General features: G+C 38.0%; 1 protein-coding gene across 5 annotated transcripts; it reads right to left on the bottom strand.

The window, feature by feature from the left end:
* Positions 1 to 269: 269 nt before the first annotated feature.
* TNFAIP8 (TNF alpha induced protein 8) lies at positions 270 to 21116 on the bottom strand. 5 transcript variants are annotated; one of them, XM_041484192.1, is made up of 3 exons: positions 20492 to 21116; positions 20240 to 20286; positions 270 to 2162 (listed from the first exon to the last, which is right to left on the bottom strand). In XM_041484192.1, the coding sequence occupies exons 2-3, from the start codon at positions 20268 to 20270 to the stop codon at positions 1597 to 1599; spliced, it is 597 nt and encodes a 198-aa protein (XP_041340126.1). In that variant the 5' UTR covers positions 20271 to 20286; positions 20492 to 21116; the 3' UTR covers positions 270 to 1596. The 5 variants fall into 5 exon arrangements, with proteins under 5 accessions (XP_041340126.1, XP_041340128.1, XP_041340125.1 ...); XM_041484194.1 differs by lacking the exon at positions 20240 to 20286; XM_041484191.1 differs by lacking the exon at positions 20492 to 21116 and having other exon boundaries at positions 20240 to 20427.
* Positions 21117 to 21591: the final 475 nt, after the last annotated feature.

The raw sequence follows: 21591 nt of genomic DNA, 5'->3' as shown, positions 1-21591 counted from the left end.
GCTGTTTCCACAAAAGTAGTACATCAGTCTTCTCTCCCTGATGAACACCAGTGGCTTCCATAAAATGAATTCACATTTTGAACACATTAATCCGGCAGGTTTCCAGGAATATTGAGAGCCTAATGACCAACCTAACAGCAATAAAACTTAAATTTCTCTCTTAAAAATTACAATTAATGCTGAAATTATGTGTGTAAGATGTTGCAATGCTTTTGTTGCTGGCACAGTTTAGAATTTAAAATATGATACGGGAAAAAAAAGACAAGAGAAGTTTGGAGTGCAAATATTCTTTGGTTTACTCATTAAAACAAAAGAACACAGCAAACAGCAAAAACACTGGCAATTAAATAAACAGCAAATTCTTTATATGCTTCCTAACAAAAAGTCTTTGGCTGTTTGAAATGTATTAACTTCATGCTTTTAAGTACATTACAGTGTCTAGAAAGTCACATTTTTTATCCCCAATGTCAAGGCAGAGAGAAGGTGAGGAAGAAAAAGGATAAAAAGTAGGAAGTAAGAAAAGAAGAAAAAAAATTTATTTAAAATTCCATTTTGCCATTAGTTAAATAGTATATAACATAATGATAACATTAATTTCTGTTTCTACTTTCATTGTACACAAAGCAAATTGGCTTGCAATTTATTTATCAACTTTGGTGAATTCACATGATCATACACATCAGACTAGTATATCAGATATACTGACTCACATCTTTTCTAAAAGAATTGTGACCCCTCCAACCCAAATGATTGATTCTATGATTCTACTAGCAGAATTCTAAAAATCTTAAGGAATTGCACAGAGAAGTCACTGTGTTTTATCTTATCGTAGGCAGAGTTTAAATTCTGTACCACAAGCAGTTTCTTGGGAATGCTCTTTCCCAGTTCAGCTCTTTTCCTGTAGCTTATTCCTCAAATAATCCCCATGTAGTCAAAGGAAGCAAGCACCTGTGCAGGTCTATAAGGATGTCTACTTGGGGGAGATCCTGCCTTGCAGACAGGAAGTTTTCACCTCTGAGCTGGAGATGCACAAGCCTGCTGTTAAGACTCTATGTGACAGCATCACTGATTTTATTTAAAACTCAATGCTTCATAATGGCAACACTAGGAAGCTGTTATCTGTGCAGAGAGCATAAAAGACTATAACTGAATCAAATATGTCTATTTTACAAGTAAATTAAAGAAATTACAGAGTGTACCATCACCATGACAGTCTGTTACCAACACTAGTGGATTCTGATAGTTTAGAATTAATTCTGTAAATCTATGAAAGCTGCAGATTGTCTGACAGCATATTGTTTTGGTTTGTATATTTATCTCACAAGATTCTTACTCTACTTGAACCATTCTGTTTGATTGTCTTTATCAAGCTGTTTCCATAGGCAAAGCACAGTAAGAAAAGTCATGTGCAGTTTTTCTTCCAGATGGACTGTGAATAGCAACAGATAGCGCACAGTAAGAAATCAATTAATAAAGATATTTAGGAAAGATTTGTCATAATGTAAAAAAACCTCTTTGCATGCTCCCTTATTCCTTCATAAATCAACAGTGTTCCATCTACAAATAACTCATAGGCAGTCACCTCTAATACAAGTACTATATGTTCCCCTCATCTAGCATTTTGTTGACCCCATCACAAAGTTTCTGCAAATGGATTTTATAAGGTCCAAAGGGATTGTACAAGGCAGCCAAAAATTCACAATCAGAGAAGTGATCAAACACATTGTTGACACGTCCGTGTGACTTCGCAGTTAGGTGACGCTGAATGATTTCATGCAGCAGCTCTCTACATTCATTCAAGAGTTTGGACAAAAAGTTCCTGTCAAAGGTATAATCCACCTGATGGAAACTGACCACGGTCTTAGCCAGCTGATGGACCTTCTTCTTGAATTTCTCCATCAGTGCTATTTCATCCTGATTGAACTGGTTGTTCCTGTAGAGAATTGCCAATTTGAGGACTATTTTAATGAGGTTTTTGATGATCTTCTCTGCTTCTTTTTTATTTTGCGTATATTCCTTTGTTACTCTGTAAAGCTCATCTAAAACATCACTGCTTGTATCATCGATCAAAGTAGTCGCTATTGATTTGGACACCATTTTTCCAAGGATCTTCTTCTGGGCCTGAATGGCCAGACTTTTGGAGTTGAAGACATCTGTGGCCACTAGGAGAAGAAAAAAGTATGCAGTCAGTACTTCCAAAGAGACAGTCTCTGGACAGCAAGTTGAGGAATATTTCTATATTTATACATTCACAATAGTCTTACTAAGTGCCACAAAAATAATGCAACATAGTTGCAGAAAAAAACCCATATTTAAATCCCTAAAACTCTCTTTCTTTAGGTTTACTTCTTTCAGACAGTTTTACTTTTGTGAAAATACCAACTGAACTTGCTCAAAAATGGTTTAGAAGCTCTCTCTATACATATGGATTGATGGAATTTCAAATCAAGGCAATAAAACTGCCATATTTGCTCAGATAAGTCACAAATCTGATCTGATTCTCACATTCATAGTGAAATCTGAAACCAGGATTATTTCAATGTCGTGACAAATAACCCCTGCTGCTCAAATAGATAATAATTCAGTGAAGCAACCATTATAAAGCTTTTTCCTGCTTAGCATTTTACATGATCAGTGAATGCAGACACCACACAATTTTTTAAAGATATCTATTTTATACATATCTATAGATATCCATGCAGAAATACAAAAGAAATACAATATACCATGGTCAGCAAACAACACTGAGATTCTCTGGATGGAAACTGAAGACACTGGTTTTCAGAAGAAAAGCAAGTACAGATTAACATTTCCATGTCCTATACTTCATGCAGTAAAATCAAGACATTTACTTTCTAGGGATTGTCATAACAATTGTGAGCATAACATTTAAAAGTATCTTTTTGTGACCAATGAAGTAGATCCTAGACTACATTTCCAGTTCTAAAATTATATTTGATTGCACTAATACACCCATTGACTGGTTTGTACTTTTGTTCAGAAGAACAAAAAGTTCTTGTTAGAAAACCCCAAACAATCCTTCAGAAACTTGACTTGAAATGTTATCACTTGTTCTGTTGTCAGCAACAATTTTTTGATACCCTCTCCATTAAGACACACGTGAGTTGGTATTTGCAGGTAGCATTGTTTGGCAAACAGCTGCTTTTGTGCTGCAGCTCTCCTGGAGTCTCAGACAGGGGGAAGGAAGACTACATCTGTTTACATTTACTATACATATGAAAGGTTTGCTTAGCACACACTGGGACTGGAAATATTTTATTTTTTTTCTTTTAATGAAAACATCATCTCTGCAGATGTCAGACAGTAAGTCCCTGAATTTGGAAAAGGTTTCCTCCTAACTGCTGGTATGTGGGCAGCTGGGTGTGTTCAGACTAAGGGTGCCTCAGGGGTTCCAGCAAATAGAAGAAACTTGTCCTTCAGGACATGAAACACAAATCTCTATTTTTAATTCAAGAGTATCTTTGAGAAACTTAATAACAAGCTCCTTTTTTATCATCCCATAAACCTTCAAGCAGGTTTGTTTGTTGCAACTTTCGGTGCATATCAGTATTTTGTTTTGAAACATTAAATGTCTGCGCACATTTCTGAAAATCTTTACTACCAGAGGACACTCAAAAACCAAAGAACCCCTTGTTAACTATCTCGGGAAAAGCTCTCAAGATCACAAGACAGACACACTTCTCAACCACAAAGATACAGGAAGACATTAAAGATGCTGAGCAGTCATTTTGAACTGAAAATATTTGATTTTCTTTCTGTGTTTTTAAAGCTAAAACTGCAACAGTTACTATTAAAGTAAAACTAATCCATGTTTTCCAAAGGGTGATCAAATACTAGAACTCAACAGCCAATGCTTTACAAAGATCTACGGACAAATTATAACTTTCTTTCTTTTCCAGGAGAAAACAGGAATATCAATTATTATTTCATAACTTTCAATTATTAAAGTCTTCTTAGTATGGTCATGATGTCTTCTTTCTGTCACTCCACATGGATATGGATGTTCCTACTAGGAGCAGTTACTGTTTGGTAGTATGCTAAATATTTTACAGTTTTTCAACAAAAAAACCCTCTTATATTACATTATTTTACATTTTACAAAGTACAACTCAACACATAGTTACCTTTGCTAACCAAAACAGAAACTGCTCCATTTCAAAAGCTGCCAAACTCTTAAGGTATTTTTCTAATATCTGTCCAAGTTTTGGGGCTACCCAGCATACTTACATACTTTGCTACTTAGAGCAAAGTAGATACTTTCTATCTACTTTGCTACAAGTACACCAGAAGTTAGTTTCATTTTCCCTGTGCTGTTACATGGTTCTAATTTAATTGTTAAATATGTAAATTTCATACTTCAGTATTGCAGCCAATCCAAAAAAGGAATTTGCTAAGTCTTTGTAGTTTATAATCAGAATTTTTCCTCCTTACCAATGACAGAAAGACTTAAAATTTATTTCACGGCTTGAATAAAACTCAGTTTAAGCAGTAAGAGTATAGAGCTTCTTCAGAATGAACACACATACTTCCTTAAATAACAGTAAAGCTATTACTTACTTGTTCATCTCATGTAATTGCAGTTTTTACTGCTGACAGCAGAAAGAGAAGCAAAACACCCAAGGTGAAGACTGGCCTGTGGCGTATTTATTTTGGTAAATGCAGCGCACACTTTACCGTGTGCTTTGAAACATTGTCAGAAGCTATCACAGAGAGAATGTGGAGTTTTCCTCCTCGCCGTAAGGGCAGCTCTTCTCAGCTACCTTTCTCTCCTGCCTGCAGTGCTTTATTTTCCTTTGGCACCTCAAAATGCAAAAATACATCTCAGTGGTTTCACTTCCTCGAAGAGAGCACTGAAAGGAAATTGCAGCGCCCAGCAAGCAGTGCAGCACTGAGGGCTGTTCCTGCCAACTGACAACGGGAACAATTCACAGACAGGGAGGGAGAAGAAAGGTCCTGTGACTCCAGAGGACAGGTGACGTGTCAAGAAGAGGTTTTAAAACGTTGACCTGGTATCTGCAAGTGGCGATGCTCATCAGCGTATCAGAGGTGCCTGTCCCACAGGTTGTGCTGGGGAGGGCAGTGCTCCCAATGCAAGGGCTGCCAGGCACCCCCTTGCAAACTTCTGACTGCAATTTCAGACACCAGCACCTGAAAATGCACCTTTATACAACTACTTAGGGATGACTCTATGTAGACACATTTTTAAAGTGATTATAGTAGCTGGCATGGATGTCTGACCACACCTTCTGTGTTGACAGGTTACATCCTTGCACTTTATACTGAAATAATGTCATTTCTCTGGTGACCTGCAGGTAATCCCACTAATTTTAAGCATCTCACAGTTTGGTTTACCTCATGACTGCTCTTTATAGCTCCAATTTCTTTCCTCTGCAGTTTTATACTTTACTTTTTAAAAGGTTATCATCAAAAAATACCCCTTTGACATCAATGGGATGTCATTTTCTGCACAAACTACTCAAGTAAGCATGATTATGTGCAGTGAAGCCATGCCTCCACAGAGGAAAGTAGTCCAAGAGGAAAGGCTCTTGGAGGAAATCCTGCTTCCGTTACTTTGAAACTCACAGAATCAATTTTTGGAATAATACAGACATCTGCAAAATCTCCTAATTTATTATTGAAACGAGCAAACAAGGTGCTAAAGACCTCCTACAAAAGCTATGAGCTTAGTGATTATGAAACTTTTTGATTTTCATAGCCAAGCACACAGTGTGTGTGTTTAACGCGGTATTTTGCGTATTAAAATTAATAAATTCTGGACATATAAAATGTCTGGTATTTATTCTGGATGTGTTTTTCCCAAAATATTTTACCATACAGAGGTTTTCCTTAAACTGGGATGGAAGTGTAAACTTTCAGTGAAAATTTAAAATTGTGGTTAATAGACTCTCAGGAGACTGCTATGAAAGTACAAGAAGGCTCATACTTATGGCTGCAATGCTGACTTTTCCCTCACATGGAAGCTAGCACACCTCCCTCTGTACTGTGGCAAATGACTATTACACTATTGCCACATACCCTATGTCTCAGCTTTATTTAAATTTAAAAAAAAAAAAAAAGGTAGTATTTGGGAAAAAACCAGCTTATTTTCTTCCACAAGACAATAGTCTACGGTAGATTCAACATCACTCGCAGCTGAGTGTATGCAATCTCATGTACACTGACAATGAATACTTGAGTCAAAGAGTATTTTTAAAACTTCACATTGTGAAGGAGCAGGGGAAAAAAAAGCATCCACCAAAAACATTACAGTGAACCATCATAAATTCCATAGTCAAGAGTTGAGCTTTCTGAGACTCACTGCGTTGACAGAACAGTCCCAAAAGAAGAGAAAATATGACTGTGAAACACTGCTCCCTGAGACCCAGTTCTCATTTTAGTGACTGGAACACCACGTGCTGCACAAGACCCAAAAATGATGAGGGTTTTTGGGAACAAAAACATCAACATGGGCTTGAGAGGAAAGGGACAGCACTGACTGAGGGCTTCAGGCAGAATTTAAAAGACTATCACATAGCACTGAGGTGAGAATGGACATCCTGCTGGGAATCCTGTGTGGATGTGTGTGTTTGCCTCTCTACAGACTGTGTGAGAACAGCTAAAAGCCTGCACATGCCATACAAATTGCATGTTCAGTCAGACTCCTGTAGTGAAAGAGCACTATTTCCCTGGAGGGAGGCAACTTGAAATCAAGTGGAATTAGTGTTATGCTCTCTGACAGTATGTGACCATGAGTCATGCACCTCCAAAATCATGAGATTGCCTAGATATGAAGGAATAAAAGAATTACTGAATTTTTTTTTTTTTTTTTTTTTTTGCCTTCTGCTTTCTGGGTCTTCACAGGTCTACCCTTGTTTTCAGGAATGACACAGACCAGAAACATAAAAAAAATAAATACAGAAGCATATAAATATATGAATTCACATATAAATACATTACTTCAGTAAGGTAAAGCTACAATGGTGATAAACTACAAAAGTCAGCACCAGTGAACAAACAAGTCCTGAGGTACAAAATAGGCAGAGATAGTTACAAACCTGTTACCAAGGCTGTAACAATTTTCACAATGTACTTATTATATGTCAATATGATTAAAAAACTTGAGTGGTAGGATACAGACTATAAAGTCTTCAGATACGAACAAGGTAAGTTGATTTTTCTAGCTGCCAAATGATATATGTAGCTTCTTCTTAATAACCATTTGAGTGAGTCACAGTTTCAAAAAGGTTTTTTAATGCTGTTTTCTTTTTTCTATTTTAAGAGAAGAGTCAGTGCTTTGATTCTTATCTCAGTGCTTCAAAGTTTCCTGGGTAAAAGGTATGCTAAAATCCTTACAATCCTTCCCAAAATTCTTCTAGAATTCCTTCCAAAAATACAGCAGCTCCCAAATGGCCACTTCAGCATATTGGCCAGTCTCCACATTCAAAAGCATTTGTTGCTTTTGAATATTGGCTTTTTAAAAGCCGGTGAAAACTGAGGCTTGTATCAGACATGCAAGACCAGAAACACTCTGAGAGCTTTCACTCTTTAGCCTCAAGACACTGGGACTGCAACTTCACAGCTGGCTGAGGGCAGGAGTGGGAAGAGACCAGGAGAGCCACATAGTTCATTGACAGAAGGACATCAGCAGGGCACATGGGATGGGCAAGCACCACCAGGCAGTGGAAAACCCAGGCAGCAAATGGCCAAGCGCAGAAGGGGGAATGAAAAAAATCCCTCAAACAAGGGCCCTGTACAGTACTTGCTTCTTTCACATGCACCTCTACTTTTTTAATTCATGTACACGAGGTCCTTATTGGAAGATCAAATATTTTACTTGGCACCTTGCATTTAAAAAGAGGGATTTATATATGAATACTGATTTTAACTAGAAAACAGTTTTAACTAAAATTTTCAATGCATACAAAGCATTCTTTCATGAGTAACATTTGCCTACAGTTCTCCTAACAGGAAAATTGTACTAAATTCTGTCTTGCCATAATTGTTACCAACCGAGCATACGACGAGAATGCTAATTATTCAAGCAACATGCACTAGTTTGTAGCCATGATATGAAAAATCCTTTGCTGGGATTTTTCCCCTCCTGAGAAGCTGAGGAGTAGTTCTAGCATTCATACTGGAAGACCTTCAAAAGGAAAAACACCCCATCTGAAGCCAAGCTTTATGCATGGCAAATATTGCATGAGCAGTCTTACTGGATTTGGAAGTCAGCTATGAGGCTACAAGTCACTCTGGAAAAACAGTTAATCAAGCGATTTCAGAAAAAAATATGGCTAATTAAGCATTTTTGAAAGTACAGAGTATGTCTGATCTGCATACTCATACTGAAAGTGAGCACATATTGATCTACAGAAACATGGGAAAAATAAAAGACAGCAAACAACATTTAGAACAGCTTCTTCTCACCCAATAAAATGCTCAGTAAGTCATTGCCAATATGTTTGCAAAACACATGTGATACTGTTATATGCTTCTGGATTTTGCTATTCAATTCTAACATTAGTGTATTAAAATGTCCAAAATTTTACAAACCACAAAAGATGATCCATATTCTAGCTGCAAAAACAAAACCAAACCATTAAAAAACCCCAGAAAATAAAATACTTTTTTTTTTGTCAAGAGGTGAGAAGAATTGCCAAAAAAAAATGTACCTGAAGGTTAAGTCTGGGTAGAGTAGCAAGGAATTATGCTATTTCCAATAAGAATGTTGCAGAGTTTTGCAGTCCCATGGGAGCAGTCAGTGCCAACAAGTTATTCTGGTTTTACATGCTTGTGCTTCCCACAGCCAGCCTATGCATCACATGATACATATACTGTAGCTGATTTAGAAATTTTAAAAAGTCTCCTAAAAGCCATTTCCCCAAAACCTCTGCATGTGTTTTAATTAACAGCGTAGCTTTAAAAACAAGGAAAAAAGAAATCAGATTAACTTCAGATGAGTGCTCTCAGAATATTTCAGAATACAGTGGATATTAAACCAAGAAAATTACAGTCACACAGAACAATGTCATGAACTTAATTTGGTATTTCAGTCCTCTGCCACCATTTGTTATCCTTGTTGGAATGTAACAACTGGTGCAGTGCTTATGTTAAGTACACAGCTTGTATATTTCAGCTGTTGGTCTTTGCAGGGCTGTATTAGGTTCCTCTGTATCTACCAAGTGTCCATGCACAGTGAATAATAATGCTGACAAACCTTTTTACAGGAAATTCAATGTATCTTATGTCATTCCTTCCAATCAATCAAATGCAATGCAGGTACTCCATATTTTGTCCAGCCTTAGAAATACATACCAAACTGCATCAAGGCAACAGTGCCAAGCTCCCTAAGCCAAGTGGCACTCTAAATTTGAAATTTAAAAAAGCGGTATCTAATTGCTTTTACAACCATCTTGGCAAAAATAATGTTTTCTCACAAAAAATTAACCTCAAAACACTTAGCTGTAGGCACAAGAACTACATACATATATTAAAAAAAAAAAAAAAAAAAAAAAAAAGAGCCCCCTCCCAAAACAAAAAAAAAAAAGAGTTCCTGCCTTGAACACAGAAGGAAAACCTCAGAGGCCAGCAGCCCTGGAGAACTTGGAATCTACTGGAGAAAATTAAACTTGATATGTTGCAAAAATACAATGAACTGGAAGGCCCAAATGAGATGCCAATCTGGCATGAGGGGGACAGGGAACTCAATCCAAGGCAAATGTCACAACCTGGCCATTAAAATGCAAAGGGCATGTATTTGAATCACATGTAAAGAGTCAAAGCAGAGGCTTCAGAGAGTTCAAATGACACAGAAGTTTGTGAAGGATCTTACAATGTCTTTGAAACTAGTTAATAATGTTTTTCCTGTATTTCTCGTTCTGGCTCTCTGTTCCTCTCCCTGTCCATCTGTAGCTACAATGTCTGTTTCTTACAGAGAGGATGGGACTCCCTTGGTATCTGTCTTTCATTTTAATTTTTAAAGCAGGCTGGATTGCTACCATTAACTTTATGTGTGTGTAAATACATACATAAATGTATATATGTGCGTGTCTGTATATATGTGTGTGTGTGTGTATATACACACACATACATATAACTAACTTCTGAGGCACTGAAGACTGCCACAGCTACAGGCCAGCTGCATAAAATCTAGTAGTCTAGTCAGGGCTTTCAGTTCTCAGGTGTCTTTTCGGCATATTCATTTGCAATATCAACATTGAAATGTAGATTATAAAGCACATACGAAATTATCCCATCTAATAATTTTAATTATCAGATATCGGCTGTTCTTTTGGCCTAATACACCAGTGGCACCCTTCATCTCTTTTTCAGTTTTTAATTTTTACTACCCTTTTTTTTACTAGAAAGGATAAATTTTATGGGATCCAATGCGTGGCTGTACAGACAATATGCGCTCTGTCTGCCATCCATACCACTCACTCATGGCAGCTTCCATGATTATGGAAGACTACAACTGGTGGCTGAAATGGTAATTTTCTCTGCACGCCTAACATGTTTACTTTCCTAGTCCACAAGGAACAAAATAAACCAACTCCTAAGTTTTAAGTTCTTTTCCCATTATTTAGTAGCTACAGCCTGTTTCCTCTGCATCCATACTACCACAACCTTTATCCAAACATGCAGTCATGAAACAAGAGGTTGTCTTTTTTCTTCTCTTCTCCCTCACAGGCTCTCCAAGACCCAAGCACACAGTTTATCTTCCAGAGGTTTTGCTTTGTCTCCTCTTTGTTTCCACTAGTGCCACCCAAACCCACCTTTAAAATATTTGACTTAACAACACCAAAACTTGCAAACATAACTTAAGACTGTCAAAACACCAATCCACTTCCCCACATAAGAGAAAAAATAGGTCTTCAATATTGTTAGTAATTTAATCTTCTTCTATAAAATTGAATCTTTGGTTAAATATTATGTCTGACCTTGTCATTCTCTTTTACATCAGGAAGCAGTATTATCTGGATACAGAACTCTGTTATCTAGCAAAACAATAACAATCCTATTTATTTTTAAAGGTCGCAAGTATATTTACTGACTGAAAACTGGACAGCCTCCAGAGGTCCCTGTTCAGCATCAAATCTTCTGTGATTTGTTAAACCTGCATGTTCTTTGTAACTCTCTTCTTGGGGTAAAGCATATGAGACTTGGCTGCACTGTTTTTTACAGCTGTTGATTGACTGCTGCAGAATTTGACAATTCAGCTTCTTTACTCTGCAGTGACATCAAATGACATTTTCAACTAAGCAATGGACAGCACCGATCAGCTATGAAAGGGCATAATATAGCAAGAAAGGTTGTTGCACCTTGAGTTTTCCAAGATTATTACCCATAGTAAGAAGGAGGGAATGCAAATTTGAACCAGAAGAAGGAAAGCCTTCAAGTGGGGAACAGAAACACCATCAACCTAAATTTCAAATGTTTGCACTGAAATAAAAATGTCAGTACTTTCTCTTTTTCTCACCATAATGTTGTCCTCTCCTCCCCAACTGCATGACATCAAGTAACAAGTTACAAAAAAGGGATCAACATTTATCTGCAAGTTACTGATTTTAATACCAACTGCTTGTTGCAAAGAAGAGTTTAAACATACATCCAGGACCCAACGTCTTGCATCACAGAATTTAAATCTCTAATTTCCAGCATTGAGGACAAGGCTGTGAGCTTGATGAGGACATATCGCCACAAGACACGAGATTCAAACTTTATTCCTACCCCTTCCTGAAGTATCCACCATTTCTGTGCGCAGATGCTTGAATTTATTATTCATTGTTTCAAGTTCCTAAAGAAGTTGACATCACTATTCCTCAGTGAATGTTTTTGAAACAAATGTTTTTAAGTGAACAGAAACATCCATTCATTTTCTCATTTACAAGTAGGAAAAACATCCATTGGAATCAGTAACTAAAATATTCTCCAGAGTCATCTGCTCGTTTCCGTTAATATCAAATCCAAATTTTATTCTTTCTAGAAATAAAATTGCCTTTGTAGAATAGTTTTGCAAAGTGGACATAGCAAAAGTCAAACCATTCCTCATGAAAGCATCAGGTTTGAAAATAATGGAGTTTCTGCATTTTTCAAAGGTTTCTCCACACCTCTTTGAAGTTAATTAAATGGATGCTTGTCTGTGCATGCACTCATTTTTTATTAATTGCTGTATGAATGTAAATATTTTGGGATAGGGACTTGAGGGTATCACATTCTTAGAGATCCAGTAAAATCACAGGGCATCTAGCAATGTCTTAGAGAAACTTACAATTACTGGACTTTACAGATACATAAAATCATCTCAGAATATATCCCTGGAATTTCAGGTTTCAAACCTTTCAAGGATAAATGGTCTCAAATAAATTAGCTGCTTATTCCCACTTTACTGCAATTTATTCTCATTACTGCAAACTGCCAGCAGGAACAGGACTCTGCAGACACTCTGACATTTGTACATTATCTGTCAAACTAAACCGTAGGTTTTCCCTATTGCTGTGCACAACAGACTATCTGACCTTTCACTACTAATCTGCATAGTTACAAATGCTGATACTAAATTCTGAGAAAGGTAGGGAAAATTAAATTAGTTTATACAGTGTGTATCCAATCCTCTACATTGCTTCTGCTGAAACAGTTCTGTGGGGAAGATTTTGAATGCCAAATTCCCCAGACTGAATCCAACAGGCCACCCAGAGATGTGAGCTCTCTACTTCTCACTGCCTGCCAGCTAAGCACTAGAAATGAAGCACACACTAGAACTGGGAAAGGGAATTAACTGATGAAACTGAGTCAAATCACCACCCAATTTGGGCAGAGAATCTCAGGGATAGGAACAAAATTTGAGAGAAAACATCCCAAAGTTTTGAATGTAGAATGAATATCTCAAAGAACAGGCCTCTCAGTTTCTCTCCTTCTCCCTCAAAGTAAGACTGTCTCCAAATGACAACGGGTTTAAGGCTTGTGCTTTTGCTGACACGATGGTTAAAACAACCAGGATTTTGGCAGTGCATTTTATTGCTAATCCCACTGTGTATCCTGTTCTGTAGTCATGACAGAGATGCATCCACAAAACAGGAAGTGTACACCTACCATTAAAAAACACATGCAACTCATCAAATATAATTATGCAAACCAAGAAAACATGAACATCTGTAACTTTCAGATTTCCCACCATAAAAAAAACCACCTCAGTGTCAATATGCATAAGGCTATTGTTCAGATTAGTGCTACTCATTAATGCAGAACAGCCAGTTTAAGCACTCAAATTTCTTACACAATCATAAACAGCAATTGCTACTAGTAACAGTAATACTGCTGGATGCTACTGGATCTAGAAATATCTAGCCAATATGCAAACATGAAAAAATAATCTTCAAATATGAAAAAAAAGGTAATTTTTGCTTTAAAGCCATTATGAAATAGATTAAACTATTTTAGCCTACTACTTCTATTGAGTATGGAGAAATTAAAAACCTGAAATTGTTTCATGAAATAGCCTAAAAACCTGTCTCTTTATGAAATTATCTCCTTTTACTGCATTTTGTAGTCTAATTGTAGCAAAAAATCATTTCAGAAGTTTGAAATAACACCTGCAATACAGTTTTCATCTGCTTTATTTATTATTAGAGGGACACTAAATGACTGAGTGGAGAGGGGCTGCATTTTGCTTCTCAAAAAGCAGCATTTAAGAACCCTTCTGAAACAGTAATATTTAATGGAAGATTTGACCAAATAATAAATCAATATTGATAAAAGAAATGTTGTGTGTTTTTGGATAAAAACTGCAAATTACAATTACTGTTTCAGCCTTACATTTTCCTTAAGCTATTCCTCGCTAATGTATAACAAAACACTCATGATTCTTAGAAGCAATTCATTTAGCCTGTTACTACACTTGGAAGTAGTACTGGTAAAGAATACAGCTTTACCAAATGTGTGTGCAAGGCCTTCCCTTACCCAGATATTTCTTTTGATTCTGCAGAGATTTGCTGACTTTAGCTCCTGGCTTCTAACCTCTGTCTCATTTGTGGCAGTCCATTGTTTGCCAAGTCCCCGAAGGAAACAACCCAAAGGTGCAAGTACCATAATACAGCAAATGCTATAATCACAGATAAATGAAAGGAAGACTGGGAAACTACGTCTCCAGTACAACAATTTCAGAAAATGAAAAAGTTATACTCATATAACTTGAAACCAAAGTACTTTCTTCCATTATGTGGAATACTGTGAATAGTATTGGGCTCCCCAATATCTCCCCAAAAAAAGGAGCTGGCAAATAGAAGCAGATCCTACAGGCTGTCACCAGCATTACTAGGGAGATGGGGCACCTGATACCAAAGACGTGTTGAGAGTGCTAGGTTTTATGAAAATAACAGTGGTCCTTACCATCACGTGCAATTTGTTACTGAATAGTCACAGAGCAGGCAGAGCCAGGCTCTTTTTGAGGGTGCACAGAAAAAGAGAAGAGGGCAGGAGACACAAGCAGCATCAAGGGGAAGTCTCATTTGGAATGACATAGCAACTGTGGCCAAACACCGAAGCACTAGAAAAGTGGTTGCTAGAGAAGCGGTGGCATCGCCACTCTGGAAGACAGTATCAATGCAACTGGAAAAAGTCTGAGCAACCTAATCTAACTTTGAATTTGGATCCAACTTTAAAGCTGGCTCTGCCTTTAGTGAAATGTTGTGCCCAGTGACCTCTAGAAATTCCCTAGAGCCTCAGTTAATCTATGATTCTCTCTATCAGTCAGATAGCTCAAGGGACTGTATCTTATTTTCAAACTAAGCATGTGAACCTTGCAATTCATTTTGGATAAAAAGATTTGATTGCATAAGTATAATTATATTAATGGAATTTTCTCAAAGCAATCTAGCATTCAACCCTACAATCACAGCTAAATGATTAACCTGTTAAGTTTCAGTGATTCTCTGAAGTAATCTATCAGCTACAAACAATGTTTATCCCATGGCCTGTGCTCAAATTACCACCTAGCTTCCTCATCTGATCCAGCTGCACAGATTAATAAATACATGAGGTACAAAGTGTCCTGCAGAAAACAACTACTGCATATGGACTTCCAAATGTGTTATACATAAAAAAAACAGCAGTTCAACTAATTAAATTCTGAGCCTGTAGGAAAAGCAATCAGAGTGGCCATCTGATCCACTCACAAACAGGTTATCTCAAAGATGACCCCAATGTGGCCAGGAAAATAAAAACAACCATTCTTTCAGTTTTGAAGGGGAGAGGTGCAGAGCTTCTTACAGAGTCCTATGGCTTAACAGCCTGAAGTCAGTGCTCTTAGTGACAGAGTCAAGGGCCCACATCTCAATGAAGCTGCAGCAGCTGTGCTACAAACCATGGCAGTTTTTGTCCTCATAGACCTTTTATTTCCTGCATCTTGCTCCATTAAATGTACTGTCACCCAAACTACACTAAAAAAAAAAAATCTACCACTTCCAACTTGCCTGTGTACTGTACTCTTACTCCCCCTAAATTTCCCATTGCTTCTTCTTCATTAAGGTTTTATCTTCTTTATTTTCTTTTTGCCCTGCTATTTTTAGCTCTGGCAATGCTTTCCTTATGCATATGTGATAGGGTTTTACAGCACCTGGCTAGTAATAATTCTTTCTGAACTCTCACAAGCTTATTTTCTTTTTTCCTTCTTTCCTGTACTAGAGGGATACTTTTTTCCCTATCACCCTGTCCTATTAATAATTCCAATTAACTATAGAAGGGTTTGCACAAAAGGCCGAATTGTCAAGCATTGCTATGATTTACAAAGCCGTGTATGTGATATGCACAGCCAGCAATCTTTTCATTCTCTTCATCAACAGTAAGAAAGTTATCTGTGAGATATAAAAAAAAAAAAAAAAAGTTCTCAAATTGAGAAATCAAGATCTCTAACACATGCACTGGGGCCAGATGATTACTCCTGCTTCTGAACTGAACTGTCCAGACGACTACAACAAAAGGCCACTGTTTGACTGGCCTTAATGTTTTATGAAGATTATTATCTTGACAAGGGAGGCTAAGCAAATAGCAGGTGAAACAAAGGAAGTCCACATTTTTTAGTCTTTTGGGTGAGAACCGAAGGTGATTCAAATCTGTGGGGTTAAGTACTAATTCTGTGCTCCACTTCTACAGTTTGGATTTCCCCATTCATTGTCATACAATAAAAATAGGTTCTAACAAATGCTAGTTTTGGAATTAGTGGGATGGAGAATGACACATTACTGAGTCCCACTGATGGAGTAGATGGAGTAAGTGGACTGTAGGAGCACAAGAGCAGTTGATTTCTTGTCTAGAACAAAATTCTAGCTTGGAAAACATTCACACATGAGAGGTGACTACAAAATGTCAAAGCAAATCCAGTACTACTTACAGGAGGGAGTACTAACTTCTTGAAACAGTGACTGCTCTGTGATTTTGTAACCCCTGTGTTGTTCTGAGCTCTAAAAGGAACAAAACAGGTGAGCTCATTCTTCACTAATCTCATTTGGATTAAAAAAATGCTAATCATGTCTAAAAAAATCTCCAAGCACTTGTTGGAATGCTCTGATCTCTCTCTCTCCTGAAATGTGGTATTCAAAACTAAGTATGAAAAAGGTGCAATGCAGGCTCTCACTTGTGTCTGAGTTTGTTTTACAGGCTTACATTCACTCTGATTATCTGTTACTATTTTACTTTTCCTTTGAGATACCAGACTTCTCCCCTGTTGTTTTTAAAATATATTGCATAAAACCTGTAGCATGAAGTTGAAGTTCTCTGGAGCTTTACATAAATTCCTGTTTCCCTCTATTGAAGAAATGCATTTGCATCACAATAATCTTGATTGGTGTTGCCACGTATTTTAAAATGTGCACTCGTGATACATTGTTTTAACACGACAGGACTAATAACATTTCCTTCAGATCTCAAGAAGGAATTCAGTCAAATCAAAGCCTGAAATCATTTGGTACATGGCAGGTGACATGCCACCAATCAACACCAGAATGAAATTATGCTATGCAGTTAGATGCTATAGTCTTCTTATGGACTTTAACACACAATTTGTTTCATCTGGTGAAAGCAATGAAAACAAGAAAATGTGACAGGGTTATTTATATCATGACAGTTGTTGGAATCTGTAAATGCAATACAGATTGATGCCATAAAGACACATGCACATATTTACCACAGCATTGTGGGATACAGACGAATACAAAGATTGTTCTGAAGTTACTGAGCAGCGTGGCAGGAGAAAAAAAAAACCTGTTTCATGTTACCATTCTAATACAGACCATGAAGAGATCAAAGGCAGAAGCTGAAAACCCCACATACACTGCCGCATACCCTATATCCAGCAATTAGTGTAATATGTACTGGGGTAATGCCTGTCTTCTAGCAATGTCTTTTTAGTCTCTGTTCCTGTTTAAAAAGTTAGATTTTACTTGAGGTCAAATGCTCTACCTTTATTTGATTAATTACAAAAAGAAAATCCTCAGGAGTTAGCCATTCAAAATTTACCTTGATTTTGTCTTTCATTGTAACAGTGGATAGAGCTCAATTTTATACTAGCAAAGCCTATAATCTTCAATCTTGTTATGTAGATTTTTTAAAATAATCCACACTATGTCTACTTTTATAGACATCTCAGTGTTCTCCAATTACTGCAATTCCCTTGTATAACGTAGCTGAAAGTGATGTATTGCTCACTTCAGCATCAGATCATTGGCAGAGCATACACAATGTTCAATGTTATTACTGCACCCTCAACTCTCCTCTTCACTGAGGGTGATCTTCCAACACACAGGAGTCATGCCTGGAAGATGCAAGTGACCTCCAGAACTCCTCACAGACCCCTTTACTAGCTCCTGGCTATTTGAGAACCTCTGCCTCAAGGAAAACAAAAAAACTGCCTATGTTTACAAACACCATTAAACCGACATTTCTCATGTAGCCTTCTCTTCCTTTCACTTTTTAACTTGTAGCAGATGAGCCACTATACTCTTCATCACTACTTTTGGCCTTGAAATGCACAGGATCTGGTAAAATACCTGTTCTATAACTGTCCAAGTATACCCTCTACTCCTTCCATAATCAGGAGTTACCTCCTGATTCCCTAGGTGGACCATATAGTTTGTGGGTAAATCAGAATTCCTCTTTTAGAATGACATTTAGTCTTGCACCTAAAACAAAAATCAACAACCTCCCCTTTGGTAAACCACTTGAAAATTATATATCCTCAATGTCAAAAGACTGAGACACACATTCAGTTGGGATTTGTGAAACATCCATTTTCTTTATGCAAAAAAACCAAAGTCTCTTCATGAAACACAGCTTGTTGAAAGATTCTGCTACATACACTGGATCACTACCAATATACGGGTATTTGACTGCACTTTTCAGTATTTTATGCTTCCATAAATGTACAATCAGACTAGGCAAAGTAGTGTGACAGCCGCAATTCTACATTTTTACCTGTTAATCCCAGTTTTTATTCACATACACACTTTTCTCTTGCTTTTTCTAAATTGTTCTTTTAAAGATGTGAATACATTACCAGGGATACGTTTGCAGACTGACTGAAAAACCTTCTCAGTGACATCTGTACTTCATCTTCCCACAATGGTTGTTGTTTCATTTTCCATTCTAACACATTAAGAATAAAGAACAGCAAAACCCAAATATTTCCCAAGTTAAAAATAAGTAATCAAAAAGCTACCTCTTTTTTTTTTTTTTTTCCCTGTCTCAGACACCTGCTTCAAATGTTTGGGGTTTTTTTTTTTTTTTTCCAGCATGAAAATCCTGGCACCTCAAATTGTTTATGAAGAAATGTACAGAAAGGCAAACCTATTTGATTTTAAGAATCAGAGTCATCTAAGAAGGTAAGACATTTCTTCAAACAATAAAATTTACATTTCAAATATAGCCAGCTTCTTAAAACTGTCTGGAGCTTCCTGTATGAAACCAGAGGATCTTTCCTGCTATAGCATGCAAGCAGATCTCTCCTGCTGTAAAACTGAAGGAGTATGTATATATAGTCTCTTTTTCAAAGTTTCTATAGGGAAATAATTTTTACAGTTCTGCTTTTCAATAAATCTGTCCTACAGAATCTTCTTGGGGATAAAAAAAAAAAAAAAAAGACAAGCTGCCTTCTGGTTCAGCTGTTCATTTGACAAGAAGAAAAATATAAGGATTATTCTTATCAAAACAGAGGCTATTGGGCTCCATTACTTACCAGGTTCTATCAGCATTATTAGCATTAATTCTCATTCAGTGCAAGGAGACTTTTTTGCAAATCAACAAAATCCTCTTTTAAGTAAGTAAACAGATGCCCATGGTAATCTTATATTCAAGTGAAGGAAGTTGTACAGACTGTGAGGGGAAAACCACCTGAAACATTCTGAAAAGTTCTTGTTTTCAACAAATACAAAATGCTTAGGTCGCTCCACTACTTGGGGCTTTTCTGTTGGGGTTTTTTAAGTTGTTTTTCTCAGCCATACTGGATCTCTGTATGGTTGAATCCCCCTAAGGACTTTGTGTAACCATGAAACATCAATTCTATTCTAAGAAATCCAGCATACAACCCCACCACTGCCCTGTTCCCTCATCTATATAAATGCTCTTTTGTATATAGGCACTTTCAGGAAATTGCCCTCCTCCTCCCCTGCTTGCTCCCCACTGTCCGAATCCCTCTCACACCCCCCCTCCCGATCAACACCAGGGAATAATTGCATTTTTGTTGGAGCACTTCCAGCCCCTCCACACGTTCCAGTCCAGAGGCAGCAGCACGCCGTAGCTTTGGCACTCTCCTCTGTTTTAACACACACACGAACACTCATCCGCAGGGAAGTAAGGGGAATCAGCCTTATTCCCAAAATAATGACCTTTCACTTCTCCCCATGCAACTTCCTCTTTTGCTGAAAAATACAGCGCTCCCAAATTAAAGAAATCCTCCTCTTTCGACATTTGGCTACCAGCGTTTTGAAACACTGTTTCTCCCACTTATCTATACTCCACGTGTGAGTAAATTATCATCGCCGAGACAGATACCCCTGGGTGCAAACACTTCGGTCACTTCCTATCCCGCAGGACTTCCAACACTTTTGCAAAGGCCTTTTCCCCTCCCCTCTGAATACCCGAAAGCTGAAGGGAGCAGAAACTCTCCTCCGTGCCCGGAGAAGCAGTGTGCGCATTTCCTCTCCTGTGAAGATAAAGAGTTTTGGAACCGTACCTTCCTTGGGTTCATCGGCTTCCGAACTCATGGTGTCAGGCAAGGCTCTGGGGACCAGATCAACGCTGACGTGCGCGCTGAGATGCAGCCGCAAGCCAACTTCTCTCCCTCTCCCTTTCTCTCTCTCTCAGAAGGAGGAGAGAGGAGAGAGAAAAAAAAAAAAAAAAAAAAAAAAAAAAAGAGAGAGAGAGAGAGAGAGAGGGTTGGGGTTTTGAGGGGAAAAGTCTACGGATTCAGCAAATCACAACTAACCTACTTGAAAAGGATCCCGCCCCTTTCTCAGCTGCACACAGTGATTGTCTGAAAAACCAGCACCTTCAGAGAAACCCCGATTTTACTCGCCAGCTGTTGCCGTTTATGAATCTTATTCTCCCCAGTCTGTAGGAAGGGTGGAGTTTTCACTTGTTGCAGCTTGCCAACGTGGTATGAGAAAGCAAGCAGGAGAGGCCAAAAAAGCCCTGAGTGCAGAGCAGTGTCTGATTGCGGTGACTGACAGTCACACCGGGGTTCCCTTAACTTGCAGGAAGATCTATTTTAAATAGTTTTGTTTTCAAGCCCAAATTGTACATTTCAACACTGCTATCTGGAATTACTTCTGCAGCCTCCGTAATTACACTGACTAACACTGGATGACTTAATAGGTGCTTAAAGACGAGAGCTAGCAACCTTCTTTCAGGCAGTTTAAGCAAAATAATTTTCTTTCACTCATGCTCAGTGCATGGTGCCGTCTACCCCGAGACTAGCGATTCACCTTACATTCTAGGGAAAACTATCTGGATTCTTTGTGCTAGTTACCCCACACCCAGAAATCCCAGAAAAGGCTGATGTTTTTAACCACTACACGAGACAGTTTTACAGCAAGACATCGGGGTCTTGAGCAGCCACCTCCCAGTTTGCAATGTCTCACACATGCCTTCAGTGCAAAATCAGGGGGAATCACTTGGAAGCCTATTCTCAGTTAGGACAGACTCCAGTAAAATCATTGTCCTGGGGAACCTGCTTACTCATTTAATGGATTTTTAGCACAGTGAACAGGACAAAACCTCGCTGGAAGCATGACTGCTCTGACAAAAGGAGAGGTGTGGTCCCTCAAGTGAAGGCCTGATGGCACTGCCAGCTCCAACATGCAATCAGATTCCCACCTACCTCTCAGTCTCACGGGGTTAAATGTGTGGGCCTGAAGGGCTGTCAGGGTCTCCCGGAGGTAACATCATTAACAGCTAGTAACAGCTAGCAAATGTCTTACTGGAGTCAAGTAGAAGTAAGTGTATTTGTATTTCACGGTGAAGTTAGAAAGAGCCAAAGCTGTTAGCTGCTCTGCACTGAGGCACAGAGGAAAAAATAATAAACTG

The sequence above is a fragment of the Pyrgilauda ruficollis genome, unplaced genomic scaffold, assembly GCF_017590135.1.
Source record: "Pyrgilauda ruficollis isolate IOZ18807 unplaced genomic scaffold, ASM1759013v1 scaffold64, whole genome shotgun sequence".
In the NCBI taxonomy this organism is placed as follows: domain Eukaryota; kingdom Metazoa; phylum Chordata; class Aves; order Passeriformes; family Passeridae; genus Pyrgilauda; species Pyrgilauda ruficollis.
The sequence above is the reverse complement of the archived record's forward strand: the minus strand, read 5'-3'. Positions and strand labels throughout refer to the sequence as shown.